General features: G+C 54.4%; 1 protein-coding gene across 3 annotated transcripts; it reads right to left on the bottom strand.

The window, feature by feature from the left end:
- Positions 1-1,733: 1,733 nt before the first annotated feature.
- On the bottom strand, positions 1,734-18,201 carry PANK2 (pantothenate kinase 2). 3 transcript variants are annotated; one of them, XM_064448862.1, is made up of 7 exons: positions 17,914-18,201; positions 8,828-9,180; positions 7,510-7,763; positions 6,324-6,500; positions 5,520-5,643; positions 3,010-3,135; positions 1,734-2,608 (listed from the first exon to the last, which is right to left on the bottom strand). In XM_064448862.1, exons 1-7 carry the CDS (start codon positions 18,119-18,121, stop codon positions 2,558-2,560), a joined length of 1,293 nt encoding a protein of 430 aa, XP_064304932.1. In that variant the 5' UTR covers positions 18,122-18,201; the 3' UTR covers positions 1,734-2,557. The 3 variants fall into 3 exon arrangements, with proteins under 3 accessions (XP_064304932.1, XP_064304933.1, XP_064304934.1); XM_064448863.1 differs by lacking the exon at positions 17,914-18,201 and adding an exon at positions 13,052-13,243; XM_064448864.1 differs by lacking the exon at positions 17,914-18,201 and having other exon boundaries at positions 8,971-9,180.
- Between the last annotated feature and the right edge of the window lie 328 nt (positions 18,202-18,529).

Raw genomic sequence — 18,529 nt, 5'->3', positions numbered from 1 at the left:
CGCAGCGAGGAAGACGAGAAGCAAATGAGAGTTTCAAGTCTATAAAAAGAACTGTAATATTTTATTCCAAGAAGAGAAAAAGAAACATTACCAAAAAAAACACAAAAACAACCAAAAAAAACCAGAACACCCCACACGACACCAGGGACGACGGTGTGGGACACGGCGGCGTTAGGCCGAGGGCTGAGCCGGGCCTGAGCACACGGCATTTCCAAGAGCCACGGCCTGCTCGTTTCTTCTCCGTGAGTCGAACGGGCTGCAAGGGTGGGGCTGGGTGGGAGCGGCAGCCGGCGACGCGCTGTTGTGTGTTGTATCATAGAGTTTCAAGCCTAGAAAAACCCGACGCTCAGCAATTTGAAAGTGGAGTTGGTTGTAACACGCCTATGTGTGGGGTATCTTGGGTGATTTCACAAGGAATGAGGAATATTGAGGTCTCGGATGCAACAGATCCCGAACTGGCTGCCCCAAGAGGCGGTCGATGCCCCATCCCTGGGAACACCCAAGGCCAGGCTGGACGGGGCTCTGAGCGACCTGGTCTGGTTGGGGGTGTCCCTGCTCACTGCAGGGGGTTGGGCTGGGTGGCCTCTAAAGGTCCCTCCCAGCCCAAGCCATGCCCTGACCCTCCATTACCCGGCCCAAGCCCCGACCTCAGGAAGCGCCGCGCCGCGCGCAGGGCCACGGGAGCCCGCGCCGCGCAAGCAGCGCGCAGTGCCGTCCCGCAGGCAGCACGCAGCGAAGGCCACGCGAGCACCGCTCCCTCCTTCCCCCCGTTTCTTTGCCGCGCCACGTCACGGGATGCGCGCAGGAAGCCCCAGGCCCACAGCTAACCAGAGGTGAGAAAATCCCTGGCCTCGTGCCGCGCCTGCTGCCTGCAGAGCCGAGAGGGCAGGATGCAACACGGGACCCAACCTAGCAAAGAGTACGTCTTCCAAATTCATCGTTTCTCCGCCTTTCAGGCCCAAAAAGGAGGCAGGTTGAACGCAGGGAGGTGCGGAGCACCCTGTGAGCGCGCGGATCTCAGGCCGCGCTACCACACCGCTGCGGCCCAACACCACGGCACTGAAGCGGGGCAGGGCAGGCCCCCGCCCGTCACTCGAACGCCCGTCGGGAGCAGGCGGCTGGGAATCGGCTTGTCTGGAAGGACACCGTGCCCCTCCCAGACGCGATCGAGCCAGGCCGATGGCCCGGGATAAAACGCACCGATGGGATCTGCCCCGCGCCGCGCCGGCGGCCGCTTCGCCCCGCTGACGGAAGGACGGACGGCCTCACGGGCGCGGAGGACACGCTGAAGGGGCGTCTCCGCGTCGCTGGCATCGTCTGGGGAAGGTGCTCTCGGGAAAAGTAGCTCTGTCGGAGGAGCGGCTCCCCAGGGGCACGCTGGTACACAGCAATAACCGGCGCGAGCACCCCGCAACGCGACACCCGCGCCTGGGAAGAGCTTCCGCCACGCGCAAGGCGACGCAGAGAGGCGAGGAAGGAGGGTCAAACCACCAAGCACAGGCGCGCCGCTTTTCTTTGTTAAGCCACCGCCCACCCTCAGCCCCTCCGCCGTCTGCAGAGCGCGTTTGTTCCGTGCGCACTGAGCCGCGGCTCAACCCGCACCCCGAGATCCTGGGGGGGTTCCAGGCGGCGGCCGCAGCTGGCAGGCTGGACGCGAGGCGGCACGCGCGGGGAAAAATGGGGAAGAGCATGGGAAGGAGAGGTTCCCCCCAGAAACTGCTGGCCTGGCAATGATGACCATTAACTGCCATTCCATTTTATATGGAACATTACAGAGAAGATCCCGAGCATAGGACTGAAGGAAAAGGTGATATCTTTGGTGTAGCTATCTGCAGCCAAAGTTTTACAACACAGGAAAAAAAAAACCACACCCCACCAAATCAAACCCCGCTATTTCAGCTTGATTTGCTCTTAGCAGACCTCGGGGATGGAGGTGACAGGCCCCCCGGCGCAGCTGGCATCGGAACCACCCGCGACGCAGGATTTGTGCCTTTGACCTCCAGCGCACCCAGACAAGAAACCGTGATTAAGGGGCAGGCGGCCTCGCCGAGGGCACAGCGGCGCCCGACCGCAGGCACCCGAGGAGGCAGGAGCCCCACGGGGCCTTCCCCCGCACAGGCGAGCTGCGGCGTGAGAACGTGACGCCTTGCGCGCGCCGAGCGGGAAACGCTGCGGCCGAGCTCTAGGAGCTCCGAACAGGGCAGGCGTTCGGCGCCCAGAGGGATCTCCGCGGAGGGAGCAGCGCCTTAAGTCACCACCATCACACGGGCGTAGAACTGCGCTGTCTGACGCCAGCGACCGAACGCCCTACGGACGCTCCAGGCGCAGCCGCCGGCGGCCATTTGCATCAACGCTCCTTTTGAACAACCCCGCGCTGCCGTCGGAGAGCGGTTCCAGCTGTTGGCAGGCAGAAGCGCCTCAGCCCTCGCCTCCCCCGATTAGGCCACCCGCAGTTAGTTTAACAGTCAGGGAACGGAGGCTTCTCCGCGAGGCGTGGGCTCCGTGAGCCGGGACGGGCCCTGACTCCGCAGGTGTGACGTCCCGGATCTGCAGTGAGTCAGGCTGAACCCAGGAGTTCCAGGAGGGCACCGACGGCACCGAAGTAACCCTGAAGAGCGAACAGATGGGAGAATCCTTTAAAAACCTCAACCACGGGCACGCACCCGGCACAAAAATGAGGATGTTACACGTAAGGTTTGATTTTAACAACTTATAAAGGACGGTGGGAGGAAATAACCCCAGGTAGGTATGTGACAGAGCAGATCCTAACCCCAAGCGCCGTGTTGGACCGCGGAGCTGCACAGAATCACCTACGCTGTGATTAGGCTTAACAGAAAGGTCAGAAGCAAGATGAGCTCGGTACTAACTGACCCCACAGTGGGCGCTGGAGTAACAAAGCCCGGGCAGGCTCCTGCGCAGCCTGTAACGGCTGCGGGCTCCATGCGGCCGCTTCCAGGGCGTACAAAGGTTTGTCCTTTTGACAGGAGACAAAATAAAAAGTAATTTCACCTCATGTTCCAAGAAAAGTGCTTTTAACTGTCCCTTCGACCAGTAGTCCAAAGCGTATGCCAGAAGCCTCATTGAAATTGTATTGATCCGAAGGAAATTGCCAACAAACACCACTCGGTTAATGTTCTGCAAGTATTAAGGGGGAAAAAAAAAAGGAACATTAAGGCTAAATTCCATTTTCTGCTTCCAACGATGAAAACCCCACCCTAAGAAGAAAAAAAGTTACACTTATAGAGCCTTTTAAAAACACCGTGTGCAGCTTCTCAGTTACATTTTCCAGTGAGACTTGATGAAAAACCACCAGCAGAGAGCAGAGGGAAATCAGCAGCTGGCACTGAAGCAACGAGACCCAGAGGAACTGCCTCACCCCAAAGAGCTGCTCCTGGCAGCGACGGGGCATCACTGCGTGGGGGGGCGGGGATGGGAGCCGCCAAGAGCTGTAACGCAGCTGCAGCTCTCTGAACTTTGAATTTTAAAACTGGACCCAAAAGAGGTGACAGGCAAGCAGGAGACAACACCGAGTCAGCTCGGGGTCTGGCGGCAGCAAGAGACAGATTGAAAGAGTGAGGTGAGATCAGGAGGGGTGCGCTGAGATGGTGAGGAAGCGTGCTGGGGCAGAGACCAGGCCGGAGGACAAAACATATTGCTGTGCTCGGCCCTGGGGAGGCCCCACCTCAAATGCTGGGCTCAGGTTTGGGCCCCTCGGGACAAGAAGGGCCTGGAGGGGCTGGAGCGTGTCCAGAGAAGGGCAGCGGGGCTGGGGCAGGGTCTGGAGCACAAGTGTGCTGGGGGGCGGCTGGGGGAGCTGGGGGGGTTTAGCCTGGAGCAGAGGGGGCTGAGGGGAGCCCTTCTCGCTCTCTGCAGCTGCCTGAGAGGGGCTGGAGTGAGGGGGGGGTCGGTCTCTGCTCCCAAGTCACCAGTGACAGGTGAGAGGGAACGGCCTCAGGCTGCGTCAGGGGAGGTTTAGGTTGGAGATGAGGGAAAATGCCTTCCCTGCCAGAGCGGTCAGGCCCTGGCACAGGCTGCCCAGAGAGGTGGGGGCGTCACCGTCCCTGGAGGTATTTGAAAGACTGTAGATGTGGTGTTTGGGGACATGGTTTAGTCTGGACTTGGCAGTGCTGGGTTAATGGTTGGGCTCAATGATCTTAAAGGTCTTTTCCAACCTAAACAATTCTACAAATTAAGGAATTAAGTGACTGCTGAAAGTGTCAGGCAGGTTCTGCAGAACACTATAAACACCCATGATTCCATCAGAAAGCGGTACCAGCCAGGGCAGGATAAGACAGGCTCTGTTTCAGGCTCTTCCACACTGCCTGGAAATCCACAGGTCTAAGAACAGCCTTTCTAGCTTAGGAATTTGCATGGAATGCTTGATTTTCAGCTATGAGATCCTTATACTGGCTAGAAACAGTGATCAAGTGCAACCTCCTCTCTCTCCCCCCAGCTCCAGCCTTTGACTCATCGTTAAGAAAGGGGAACAGCTCGCTACTGTTATTCTGAAAAAGAAAAAAAAGATGTAGAAACCCATAACTGACACAATTCTGAAAGACAGGAAGACCAACCAAGTAGTGATATTTTGGATTTCAATCAGACACTTCCAGCCAAACTTTTCAATCCCACATTGGCTCTCTCAAGCCAAGCAATGAACTCAGAAGCTTTCTTCTTCTCCAACAAGAAAATAATTTCTCAGTTCCTCCCCTTACCGAGGAATCGGGATCAAGCCCAACCTGCTCCTTCACTCACGTCCTTCCACGATTTTCCATCCACCCCCACATCAGCTAACGCCCTCCCCCAACTATTCGGCACCCTCTCTGCATCCAGCTGCCTGCTCTGGAGCGGGGGCTCGGCCGCTGTGTTGTGGGCAAGGCTGTTTATAACCCGCCCCGCCTAATTTCGGCAGTAAACGAAGGTTAGTGGTGAGAATCTGCCAGCAGGAACGGGAGTTGGGAGGATGCTGCATCCCGCAGGACGGGCTCAGAACGGAGCGGAGAGCACGCCTCTGTTCTTTCATAGCCCTGTACAATGCTGCTTGACATGAACGCAACAAGGCAGCACTGTAAAGAAGCTGAAAGCACAAAGATACGGACCAAGAAATGGAGGGTAACTCGTAAGAGCACCACAGGACAGGTGTTACGCCTCCGCGCCCCACAGCCCACCTCTCATGCTCCCTCGGCGGTCCCCAAGCCGCAGTTCATCGCACCCCTACTGTTCCTCAGACCGCCGCGGAGACGGTCGTTACCTCCTGCCTGAGCAGAGACCTAGCGAGGCCAAGAGCCAGCCCCAAGGCGCTCACGGCTCTTCCGCTCACAGCGCGGCCGTCTGGCTCAAACTGCTGCTGGGGAGAGAATCTGCCACAGAACCCAAAACGAGCGGATTGCAACTGACTGAACAGCTGAGAAGACGAGTACCGGCGCGCGCCTGCAGAAGGGCGTGTGGGGAGAGAGATCCTGCGCGACAGGAGCACACGGTGCTCCGGAGAGGAAGCGATGGGACAGATTTCCCCATAATACCTCATTAAGCGCACACATCCGTGCTATGGAGCCGATGTTATTAGTGATGGTTATTAACGTGGCCTTGGCGAGGTCCTCTTTGCTGACAGATTCCCGCTTCTCCTTGCTCACCATGTTCCCAAAGCTGCAAAGACAATTTTTGGGTTAAAGGTCCATTTGCATCAGAATTCCAGAAGAAAATGGGAACTGCTAGTTTAACCAAAGCAGGGCATCGGAGCTGGGGCAGGGTCTGGAGCACAAGTGTGCTGGGGGGCGGCTGGGGGAGCTGGGGGGGTTTAGCCTGGAGAAGAGGGGGCTGAGGGGAGCCCTTCTCGCTCTCTGCAGCTGCTTGAGAGGGGCTGGAGTGAGGGGGGGGTCGGTCTCTGCTCCCAAGTCACCAGTGACAGGACGAGAGGGAACGGCCTCAGGCTGCGTCAGGGGGGGTTTAGGTTGGAGATGAGGGAAAATGCCTTCCCTGCCAGAGCGGTCAGGCCCTGGCACAGGCTGCCCAGAGAGGGGGGGGAGTCACCGTCCCTGGGGGGGTTCAAACAACGTGCAGCCGTGGCACTTGGGGACATGGTTTAGGAGGCCTGGGGGTGTTGGGTTGGTCGTTGGACTTGCTGATCCCAGAGGTCTTTTCCTTAGTGACTCTATGATTCATCCTGAAGCATTTCTTTCTAACTTTTGGAAGAGTTCCTATCAGTAATTTAGACCCGGTACAACAGAAGAGCACACGGAGCAGTGTCAGCTCTCTAAAGAGACACAAATCCAGTCTTTCACCCATGCAGAGTCTCCCATGGAAACAAAAATTGCTCCAGTCATTACCTGGACGCTACAGCCCAGCCCGGCAATCCGAAGCGCTCGTAGTCTCCTCCGTAAATGTCCCGCACTAGTTTGTCCACTTTGGTACTGTCTCCGTGGGATGCCATCTCCAGGGCCTCTTCGAAGGTGGAGCAGCCGGTGAGCAGGCAGCAGAGGCCAAAAAAGGTTCCCCCTCCAAGGCTGCAACAGAAAGCAAAATGAAATCACCCACCTTGCTTCCGGAGAGGCAAAGAAAGATGTCATGTTCCCCTGGAAGCTGGGATTGCTCAGCTTCGCATCGGAGCCAACTCAGCCTGCCCCAGTCCTTCAGCTTCTTCTCCCCTCAGCAAGAGCAACCTTGGAAGGGTAGCGGTTCCCTTTTAATCCATTCCCTTCAGATAGCCTTCTGCAGAGGGCATGTTTCTAAATGAGACACTAATTTACCCATTTGATGATATCCACCTTCTTCCCAGCACTCGGGGAAGTTAATCTTGAAAAAAAATCTTAGTCCTGAGGGATAACTGAGTATTAGGGCACAGCTATTCGAAACTGAGGGGGAAAAACGACGTCCTGTTCACTCTCCTGGGCACACATGCCAATAATGATGTATAATAAGAGTAAGATCTGTACTGCGGGGGTGTGGTTTTTATTATTATCGCTAACTTTCAGGAAAATTCAGGGAAGCTTAAAGCCATAGAGCAATTTGGCTTCGCCTGGGGACAAGGGTGACGCCTTCGAGAAGGGTAGCTGCAGCAGTCTGGCTGCTGCCTGGGGAATCCCTGCTGCGCCAGTGTCCCTTCCACCGCAATAACGGGACCTTCGGAAGGCAGGATGAAAATCCCTGCTGCTCGGATCAAAGCTAACGGGTTGTCTACATGGTCACTGGGAGCGTATCTGGAATAATCCCGAACTACGGGACCTCCCTGATGGTGCATAAAACAGTTTAGAAGCTGTTTTTTCCATTGCCCTGCTGTAGGAATGAAGAGACCTGCTGCAGTAAGGACACTGAGACATGGAATTCAGGTTCTCTCTTCCAGGAGGGACCTGTGCTGGCAGAGACAAGGGACCACAGCACAAGCGGGAGCTCGGCCATTCAACTCGCCGCCTTTATGTGGCTTGTCCCTGGAAACGCCTTCAGCAATGCAGAAACGCATTCCAGGCTCTGAAACAAAACTGGGAGTTTATTTTTTAACCCCCTCTCAGCACTCACCTGGTGCCCGTTACCCGTTTGTAGTTTTCTTTTGAGTACACAGCCAAAATGCTGACCCCTGAGCCAATGTTCACCAAAAGGAGAGGATAGGGATTCTCCAAGTTGAACGGGAGCTTCTGGCATCTTTCGGCATCCGTCGGGTTTTCAAAATAGTAACACTCTGAACGTCCATTGAATCCAACTGAATCGATGTACAAAACTCCTTTAATAAGGCAATCGAGTTCATCTAGCTTACAAAGCTGGAGGTCACCCATCTGGCGGGGGGGAAAAAGCCAAGAAAGAAGAATATTCAAGAAACAGCTAGGGATGTGAAGTGCTTATGCTGAGGGCTAGAAAGCCACGATCCCTGCCAGCTAAGTTCCCCCATCCCCATTACTGCCCGTGGGGGACGATAAAGCAGCCCAGAGCCCTGGAGGGCTCCGTCTCCCTCCCAGGACACACAGGACTGCTGCTGCCCCTCGAGTGCCGGGACGTGACAGAGGGGGGAAACACACAACTGGGTCCACAGATGGGTGCCCAAGAGGCTCCCGTCAGCTTCCCTGGGCCCAATTCAGGCTCTGGCTCGGAGGCATTAGCATGAAAAAGGAAAAAAAAAAAAAAAAGAGAAGGGACTTAACTGTTGGCCCCCCAAAAAACCCAACCAAAAACCCACCCAGAAAAACGGACAAAGTTATGAAATTGTTTTCCCCTCATGTCACTGCCTCAACTGCACAAAAAGCCTCTTGATTTGGTGTATTTTTTTCAAGCCCTGGTTAAGCAAAGTACTTATCGCACACACTTTTCATCTCCAGACAAGAATCAAACTTCTAAAAAAGCCACATGATGATGCCAAACCCCAACTACTGACCTCCTTTCGGTTAATTTACCCCCAAATCTGACTGAACCTCCCTCGGCTCACTCACATGCATCTTAGAAATGAAACCACGTGAGCAAAGGAACAATAAAATGAATATCAAGCATGTGAAGGACAGCAATGCGAGAAAACAGCCACAAGACTGAGATCAGCATAACCAGGGATTAATGATGTGGAGGCAGCCTTGTAAGAGCCCACGGCAGCTGGTGAATAATTTTAGAGTTACAGGGACGTTACGTGCACTTTCAGGGAAGAAAGTACCCAAATTCAGAGACACGAACTTGACTCCACATGCTGCTTCCTGAACCAAGATTAATTTGAGTTAGGTACGCTCTTCCAAAGCTAAGACTTAGAGAAGTTTTAGAGTCTGCAGAGAAATTTTTCTAGTTTTAAGCTTTGTTTTTTTAAAAAAACCAAAACAGGTCACTACCAGATCCTAATCATATAGAAGCCAAAAATGCATACTGTGCGAAAGTCCTGCTCAAATTTGTACGCTCCACCTCCCGTGGCACATAAGGTAGTATGGAGGCTTGAGAAGTGTTTTTCGCTTCCCATTTGAATAAAAGCAGGCATGTCATGAGTAGGAAAGCGTATAAAGTGCAGATTGCCTTTACGTCCACACAGGGTAAGGTCCTTTAGCTCAAGGTGCACATCCCGAATGCCTGTAGATCCATAGGCTACGTTCGACGTCAGGTATTTGCGGATGCTTTTGAGATTTTCTACTTCCTCCTCCTCCTCTTCGGCGGTGATGTCCTTTGGTTCAAAATAAACAAGTTTGACCAAGGTCCCTCCGATGTCCAAGCCAAACCAAGGGAAGACTAAAGAGAGGAGAGGAGAAAAAACCAAAAAAGAAAGAGAAACGGGGTTTGGTACTGTCATACTGCAGCAAAATACTTATACCCTGGCATAACTCCTGCAGCTCTCTGGGGACTCCCAAGCGCAGGCCTGTTTGACCTAGTCATTTCTAAAGTGGAAAACCCAAGAAAAAACACGCTAGCAGTCCGCTCTGTCCTTCACAAGCATGGCTGTGCATGGGCTGAGCTCCTCCTTGGAGAAACCTCCTGTTCAGGAGCTCCCAAGGCCCGACCCGCAGCCCAGCCCCACAGGTCTGACGCTCCCCTATGCCCGCTGGACGCTGCCGCGGGTTTAATGCCTAGCTCTTCCTTTTATGAAGTTCTGATCCCCAGCCAGAGCTGAGGATAATGCCGCTGCTTTGACATCAAAGGGATGTACAAATGTTAACTAATTACAACACGTAACTGAGGTAGACAAGTAATCTAAGATGCCCCAGGGAGACAAAAACAAATGTCTAATTGGATTATGTTATTAGTCAAATCCCCCCCGGTACAAAATATGCATTAGTGTCAGGCCCAGCAACATTTACAGCTGTATTAGATAACGAGCTTCTCGGAAAAGATCAAGAGAAACCCCTGATCAGATGGAATCTGCGATTAGAGCGGAGAACTGGAATAGATTAATATTACTATTAATGAGCTAAAGGATAGGCTGGAGCTAACAAGATATTCAGGTTCCAGAGCAGAGAGAAAAATGCAGCCCCATGTTATGGCTTACGGCAGCAGGATTAAACCCTCATGTTTTTTCCCAAAAGGAAAAAATGAATGTTTAGGAAATAAACCTGAATGCGGCACCGATGTTAGTAACGTTCCTCTGGGAAGAGGGTCCCAGGTTTTAGTAATATCCCTACACATTGGAGACAGGCACGATAACACGCTACCGTTATTTCTGCAAAATGTGTTGGCTTATCTGCGGACAGATAAGTGTGCGACCCGAGGAAGTCCTCGCTCCTGCGCCGGGTGGAAGCTGGCACCCCTCCGGCTGAGCTCGGGAAGCGGCAGCCAGCCCCGGCACGAGCGAGAGCCCACTCCCTGTCCCCGTCCCCGCATCCCCCCGGCGCAGGAGGCGCACGCCGAGGCCCCGCCACCCGGCTGCAGCAGCACCAAGCCGTCGCAGAGCGACGCCCAAATACCCACAGGCAGCACTTAAGAAAGCTCAACAGCAAGGAAAAGGGCGCTGGGGCGAGAGGGAAGCTCACTCCCAGACGAAAGGCTCTTTGAAAAGCCACAGAGTCGACAAGCAAGCATATGTTTGAAGGCAGCGAGTCCTCTCCTTGGCAGGTTAAGCTGGTTGCTGACAGAGCGGGAGGAAGGCAGGCCCTGTCAGAGCATCACAGCTCCTGGAGCCATCAGCTACCCACGTTCGTTTTAAAACACGGAGTTATTTTGAGATATTTAAGTAGAGGCCACCCCCAATCACCACCAAAAGGAATCTTGCAAGAAGATGCAAGCTCTCTTTCAGGAGGCACATCCACATCTCACTCATCCTCTATTTCCAACGCATCTACTTCAAACAAGAACAGACATAGAAATAACTGCTCCTGAATGAGAGAACCTGAACCGCGGGCCTGGTGGGGGTACAAAGCAGGAGCAATTCAAGGACTTTGGACAATTTCTCATTCCGCACTTCCTAAATGGATTTTAGGACTGCCAACTCCACCAGCATTTCAGGATGGAAAGCCTACCGAGTGCTTTATGCAGGGAAAAGTTTAACATGTGTATCTGATTTCAAGGCTCCCTCAAGAAAACCTTATTACAGCTGAATGAAGGAGTTACCTTGAGAGAGAGGAACGTTGGCTGCCTGGGCCAACTCGTGCAACCTGGGGAGATCCAGAGCCCTGGAGAGGCCAGACCAGGAGGAGCACCCTCATGAGAGGGGGAGCCCAAGACCCCTGAGTACAAGTGAAGGGAAAGGCAGGACAAACTCCAGGAGTTCTGTACCCCAAAAAGAAAGGGCTTTGTCATGGAGGTGCGTGGCAAGAGGAGATGAGCCAGTGAGAGAGACCACGATGGCTCCAGGAGGGAGATGGACACACTACCTCCACACAGCGGGCAGCGCCTGATAATCCCAACACCTCACACCCCAAAAGCCGCACACAGGCCCCCCGATGCGACATTAAAGCCACCTCCAATAGAGCATAAACACACATAAGTCATCCATGTTAACAGTGGAATAGGAGCCCCTCAAAGTATTTTGTCCGTGTTTGAATCCAAGTCCTAGATTTATCAACTACCTACCACAGAAAAATGCTTGGAACAAGGATTGTGCCCTGCTATCGAGAGAAGCAGCAATAAAAATACCATCAGCATCACACAGGTAAAAACAGGGCATTGGCAGCCAAACCAGAGCCTCCTGTCACTGCTCCAGTCCCAGGAGGGACTGGAACCAGTAAAAACTGCTCTAGTGAAACACCCCGTTCAAGCCCAGGACCGCTAAAGCCAGTTTTTCCCCATGTTCACTGCGCTTCTCGATCCTGCTTGAACCGTGCCAGGCAACTAGCAAGCTAGGCGAAGAACGCAGAGAGGCTTCCCCCATTACTCAGCCAGGTCCCCTCCTCCCCGTCACGGTCACTGACATCCTGGGCTCCCTCGTCACGGATTCCCTACTCTTAAAACCACTTGGCTGTTCTGTCGTCGCTGCTCTGACAAAGGGAATAGGTCCAGATGCCTCCTGCCCCGCTGCTGGGGGATGTCCTTTTCATTTCTGGAATATATTTGCTCCTGCCGGGACATGCAATTTTTTTTTTCTGCATTATGAAGCCTCCACTTCTGGTTGTTTTTTTTTTTAAAGCACCCACACACACGTATTTAGAGACATGAACCCTCTCCCCAGCCTTGCTTTGCCAGGCTACACAAGGGTGAAAAAGAGGGACAGAGCAGAGGACGGGGGCTCGGAGATGCCCTCATTAGGGCGTGGCAGAAAAGGACCCCAAAACTAAGACAGGGTGCTCCGCTGAAGCCACCTAAACAACTGAAAATGCCGTACGGGCTGCTGCATCATGAGCCAGCGGGCTCCCAATCCAGAGCCGCACTCAGCTGGCAGCTCGTGCATTTGCCCAGCAGAATAACACCAGGTCCTTTTGAAGTTGGTCGTGAAGCTCACACACCAAACTCCTACATTCAGGGACACAAACCTTCCAGATTCCGGGGCACAAGAATCACCAACTGGGTCCATTAGGAAGCTTTCCTAGTCACAAAAAAAAGGTCACATAATCATAAAGGTTGGAAAAGACCTCTAGGATCAGCAAGTCCGACCACCAACCCAACACCCCCAGGCCTCCTAAACCATGTCCGCAGGTGCCATGTCTGCCAGGAATGACGCCCGCAGAGCTTGGTGCGAGCTGCGGTCAGGCTGTGCTCGGGGCTCCGCTTGGCGCCGGCCCCGCTCGGTCCCAGCTGGCCCCCCAAAGCGCATCCGACCCCCCATGCAGGGACACGGCCTCCGAGCAGCGCCGGCTCCGCACACCCGCACGGAGCAGCTGGTGCTCTCCATCTGCCGACAGCTCGGCTATACCTGCCGTAAGTCACCAGGGATGAATTTGAAAAGAGAGCCTATTAAGGTAATTAACTTAAACCAAATGATTCTTAATTACGGATCTCTCATTATATACATCCCAGCCACAGGTTAAGAACCCAATGAAGAAACACGCTCGCTCAAAATTAAGTACTTCTTTACTATATCGTAAACGATTTTCTATGTGCACAGAACACTCCAATAATCTGAGGCAGGGACAAAACTTCCCCTAAAACCCCATTTTTGTAGGAAAGGGGTGTAATGCAAGAGAAGGAAATTATTTCAAGGACATGGAGAACCGGTTTTTTTCCTTACACTTACAGGAAGTCGGGCAACACGAACACGCAGGGCAGCAACAGCTCTTCCATATCTGGAGACTAGAAAAATCCACGCCATCGAAGGCGGGAAGGAGGAAGCTCTCCTGGACGAACGCCATCACCATCTGCTCCCGAGATTTCTCTTAAAACACTGCTTTTTCCCAGCATCTCCAGTGCAGCTGAAAGGCATCCAAAGAGCTCTCCCCCGTAAGCCTCTACAGTGGTTTTTTTTTCTCTCCAAGAGAGCCGCGTGAGGGCCAGTGGCATCCCAGAGCCTTCGGGCAGCCCAGAGGCCTAGTTTTTCTCAGTCGGAAGTTTCTGCTGAAATAACCAGCACAAGCGGATGCCAACTCCAAGGGCCAGGGCAGAAAATGCAGACCCAGCACCTCCCCGCTGCACCCCGGGGCCCTCCGCGTGGGCAGGAGCCTCGCGCCTCTCTCCTTTCTGAGCCCTGAGCAGCCAGAGGGGGATGGAGAGAAGGGGGAACCCGTTGACAGAGCATGGGAAGGGGACCACAACGCCAGCCCCTGGACTCTCCCCCTGCCCTGCACCTTCGGTGAAACCCCTGACCTCTCCCTAGTACCTGGATGTGTACAAGAGGCAGGAAATCCTCTTGTGGAGAGCCAGAACTGCTCTCCATTCAAAACCTTCTATGGTCTTTTTCCATAATGAAACTCTCTGTATCGCTTTGTTAGCACGACGACAGCCACTAACCCCACTCTCAGACATTGTGTAAGACCAAAAAAACCCCCAAATCCAACAGTATTCAGCGTGAAAAGCAGCAAGGGTGCAAAGAAGGCAGCTTAAGGAGCTGGCGGTACTGTGGCAGGACTCAGCAGCTCAGGCAGGCAGCAACAAGCCCTATGAATTCCCTCCCCTCACGCACCATACGGCAGCAGCGGTGACAGAGCATCCTTCAAGCAAATCCTCCTCCGAGAAAAAAAAATTCTTCATCTTTTGGCCTGACAAAGCATTCTTGGCCCTTAGCAGAGCTACTTTTAAAGAGCAGCCTCTACAGATGCATTTTTGTACACACAATTTACACGCAGCACTTTGCCTTAAAAATAAACTTGCTTCCACCGGGCAGACCGACGGATGCACAAAGGCGCGGGCTCCCAGCTAGCGCTGCGCAGCCTCAGGCGCAGAAACACTCGAGGACGCTGCCGCCCTCCCTTCATCCTCCAATCCCTCGTGGGGATCTTCAAATCCCTTGTAGAGACTAGAAGCTCTTCAGAGCAAGAAAAATACAACTCCTTTATTTGTTATGTAAATTATTTTACAAAACTGGACGCTATACAGACTAAAAAAAAATTCCACAGCCTTATTTTGAAAGCTGCAGAAGCGTCAAGATGAAAAAGGTGATATAATTAATGATCTCCGTGGTGGGTTTTCCTCGTACGACAGGCAGCTCGAGTCGTATTTCCGACCGATCCTGACGTTATAAGCCAATTAATCCAGAAGCTAAAAAGATCAGCTTGCGGAGAAGCAACAAAGTCTGACCATTTAGTTGAGCACATGGCAGCTTCTCTGAGCTTAACCTAAAATAGTCAACTTCACACTTTAATAGCGTTATACCATGACGGGAATTCTACAGCTCGGGAAAGAAAAAAGTATTCATCAGCCTTTAATGTAAAGCAACACTAAGCCTACGTATCCTCCCGGCTCTAAAAACAGGCTCTGCCACGAATTCACATTTCATACACAATTCTGAAACACAAAATGGTATTTAAAAACCAAAGGGTAAATCCTGCACTGCAAAGGAGCTGCCAGACCAGTATTTTATTTGTGCCTCTACCTGCATACTGTGCATACCGAGTATTTAGAGGCCACCCACAGGATGCTCTTCTTGACATTTTAGGTAGAGTTTTTCTTTTGGAATCCATGAATACACAGACACCCTTTGTGCAGCTCACCTCCCCTCTTGTCAAACAGTAACACAGCATGGGCGACACCAGCAAAAGCACCAAAACAAGCTGTTTATTTCCCAGAGGATGAATAAAGAGGTCACTGCGAGGAGCAGCACACCCTGTTACCCAGGGGATAACCTGAGCTCACCTTGCCAAGGGAAAGGGATTCTCAGGAGGGAGCAGGGGAGTGGTGGAGCAGCACAGGGCAGGTGAAGGGGGGCAGCCGATGACCTGAACTGCTCGCCTAGTTCTCTTATCCTAAGGAAGATTCATTACAGCAAACTATTCCCCTGCTCATGATCATCTGGTCACCAGTTTTACACCTGGCACCCAAACCCACCCACAGCAAGCAGCTGAGTATCCCAGTTAGCCTAAAGTACATGGAAACGTGAATATCCTCTGACCTCATCTGGGGCATTTCCAGCCCCATGTTTAAGCGTAGGTTTCAACCATGGTACCAATAATTCATTACCAGAAAGGAATTCTGTGTTGCCTCTGGAGCTGACAAGCTGTCGCTTCTGCCTGTCCTAACAGTCCTGCGCAGCTCCCCTTCACAAAACACCCCGAAGCAGGCAGGAACCTCAGCAAATCTCCGCTTCACAGCATGGTCACAGATACTTCTGGCTCCCTTCTGAGAGCAACAGGGAGGGCCCTGGACTTCACCTCCATGTATCTGAGGCACGCTGAAAGCCACGGTGCCCGCGACAAAGCTCTTTACTTTCACGAAACGAGAAACCAAGAACCATTTAACAGCCCGAGATGCAGGACAGCATGCGACTTGGCTTACCCACGCTGTGCCGACCTAACTCCCCTCCACCTCAGAGCCTCTCTGATGGCCACAGCCACGCAAACCCTTGCTGCACGCTGCTAGGGCGGCCAGACAGCGACAGAGGGCACGCCATCGGGAGCCTGAACAGCAGCCTGCCGAAACCCTCCTGTGCCGCGGAAAGGCTCAAGGCCACCCAGCTCCGATCTTCCTTAAGGTGGGATTGAGCGTTTTAACCTCAAACATAATTTACTCTGATGCCAGACATCATCCCTGTTAAGGGATACACTTGCTCCAGCATGTTTCTCTTCCAATTATCACAAAAAAAAAATCATTTAGGAGAGACAGGCTGCGCTGCAATCGTGAACCGCACCCTGCCGACCCACCAGACCGTATTTAAATCCCACCTCAGAAGCTACCGGAACACCTCTTTCCCTAAACACATCCCACACTGGTCTCTGCTTTTAACTTTACTGCAACACACCAGCACCTCAACAGCCAACTTTAATCAACGTTTTCCACAGAAGACACGGAAACTGCCCTGGAGCGAGGCAGAGGGGTACGGTCACCCAAGGCACAGCTCCCTGTGTCCACCCCAATTTACATCTCCTCCATTTCCCTCCAGGTGACCACAACCTATTAACTAGCCCATCTCTAATTAACCACCCCGCAGTGGTTAACCACCAGTAGGTTGTGCTGCGATTTCCTCCAAACAGGAGCCACAGGAGCGGGCTCTCACAAAGTCAGTTTTGCCACACCCAAACCGCAGGGCCACCCACCACTGCTCGTGCTGCTGCGCTCCGCTACTCATTTCTCCTTCACACCGTTAATTCTTTGGCAAGCAAAGACCCCGCCATCACCTTGGCCACTTGATGCTAACTTTATGACCGTGTCCCGGTGTGGGATCGCCCCGGTGATCTCCCGCAACCTGGGGACGAAAGAAGGGGGAGGTGAAGAGGACATACGGCTATGCTGACGCCATGTTAGCGGTGTTGAGCTGTGCTTGCCTGAAAGGAGCCACACAAGCAGCATCCAGTTCAGCTAACGCCTCTGCAAGTCTTTTAGGATATAATTCTTATTTTTCACACTAAGAAAGGGCGGAAGAGAAGCCTCCCTTTTTTCCCAGTGACCAGAAAAGGAGAACAAACACCATTGAAAGCTTTACGTTAATATGGCAGCAATAACGCCTCAGCGCTGCCAGCCAACAGAGTGAGCCCTGTGATGAGACGCAGGACAATTCTTATCCCTGTTTTCAGCCTGGACTCATCTGCTGACGTCCTTTCAATGGCTGTGCAGGTAACAGGGAACTACGCTGACGCTACTTCATTTTCAGGGCACGGCAAGTTCCTTCCACAAGGAAGGGCTCTGGCACGAGTGGGGAAACACTCGCTTCCAGCGGGAATGAAGGAAGCTGCTGGCTGCTGCTGCTGCCAAGATGAAGGCTGCCCTCCATTTTGCACCTCACCTGCTCCAAGGGCCACTTCCTGCTTCAAAACGTGGCTCAGGTGATGGGTTTTGCCTCACAAAGCCTGTTTCGCTCTGTGCCCGACCCCTGCCAAACCCGCGGGGTTCTCCCCTTCCAGAATTCACACCCTTCTCTTGCTGATGCTCTTCTCCCAGATGTTCCCAGTCCAGCTGCACGACGTTCACCCCTGGCTCTGCCCGCACACCCCAGCCCCTCCGCCTGTCCTTCTGCCTCCTCCTCCTCACTGATGACCTTCCCTCTCCCACTCCGGCCCAAGGTCCCTGACCCAAGCACTGCACCCAGCCCCAACAGGCCAGGGCCCTCCTGCCCCCCAGTCTCCCCCAGATCCTGCAGGGGCCATTGCTGCACTGCTATGCCCCCAGGTGCTGGGCCCACCTCCCCACCCCAGCCTGCTGTCCCGCTGCCCCACAGCCTGCCCTCCATCCCGCATCCCTCCCTCATCCCACATCCATCCATCCATTCTACTTCCCATGCTGCATCCCCCTCCACTGCCGCCCCCCTTCACCCAGCCCCACCCCGCTTGGCCCCGCCCCTACGCCCGCAGCTCCGCCCATCAGCACACACCACACCCATCACAGCTCAATCACCATACGCCCCGCCCCCACCCTCCAGCACACGACACGCCCCCCCACTCATTTCCATACGCCCCGCCCCTCCCGCCCTCCATCACCACACGGCCCGCCCCTCCCACCCCCCCCCGCACTTACGCGGCCGGGCCTTGCGGACCGAGTCACGCCGCTGCCGCCCCGCCGGCCCGCCCCGATCGTGGGGCTCCGGCCCCGCCGCGCCCTCAGCGCCCGCCGCCCCGGCGCTCCGCCGCCGCGGGGGGCCGCCGTCCGCCCCCGCCCCGCGCCGCCGCGGCGGCGGCTGCTGCTGCTGCTCCTCCGTGCCGCCGCCGTTGCGCAGCGGCTCCATGGGCAGTGCGTCCCGGCCCCATGGGCCGCCCTCACGGCCGCCCGCCCCGGGCCCGTCCCCGTCCCCTCACGGGCGCCCCGCGCCGCTCCTCACGGGCGCCGCCGCCGCAGCCTCCGCTTGCACCGCGCCTGCGTCGGTGGCGGGACACGGGGGCGGAGCCAACACTGATGTGGTCCCCAATCCGCACCCGTCGCCGCACAGAGCGACGGGCGGTTCCGCCAATGGAAGGCGGGGATTGGAGAAGGGGACCGCCCCCCACAATCGGTGGCGAATATTGACAAGGGCGGATGGCCAATCGAGTGCGAGAACTGGGGGAGGGGCGGGGATTAAGGCGGGGCGGGCCGATATGCGGCAGCGCTGGCCTATGGTTTTCCTTCCGGAAGAAAATGACGCGACAGCTGCCCAATG

Source organism: Phalacrocorax carbo, chromosome 4 (genome assembly GCF_963921805.1).
Source record: "Phalacrocorax carbo chromosome 4, bPhaCar2.1, whole genome shotgun sequence".
Lineage (NCBI taxonomy): Eukaryota > Metazoa > Chordata > Aves > Suliformes > Phalacrocoracidae > Phalacrocorax > Phalacrocorax carbo.
The sequence above is the reverse complement of the archived record's forward strand: the minus strand, read 5'-3'. Positions and strand labels throughout refer to the sequence as shown.

Bases quoted from the DNA above. Each gene is read 5' to 3' on its own strand.
- PANK2 (XM_064448862.1), bottom strand. From the start codon at position 18,121: ATGGAGCCGCTGCGCAACGGCGGCGGCACGGAGGAGCAGCAGCAGCAG. The intron at 6,501-7,509 runs GTGAGTGCTGAG...TTTCTGTTGCAG, and splicing joins AAACGGGTAACGGGCACCAG to CCTTGGAGGGGGAACCTTTT. The intron at 2,609-3,009 runs GTGAAATTACTT...TTCGCTCTTCAG, and splicing joins CACTTTTCTTGGAACATGAG to GGTTACTTCGGTGCCGTCGG.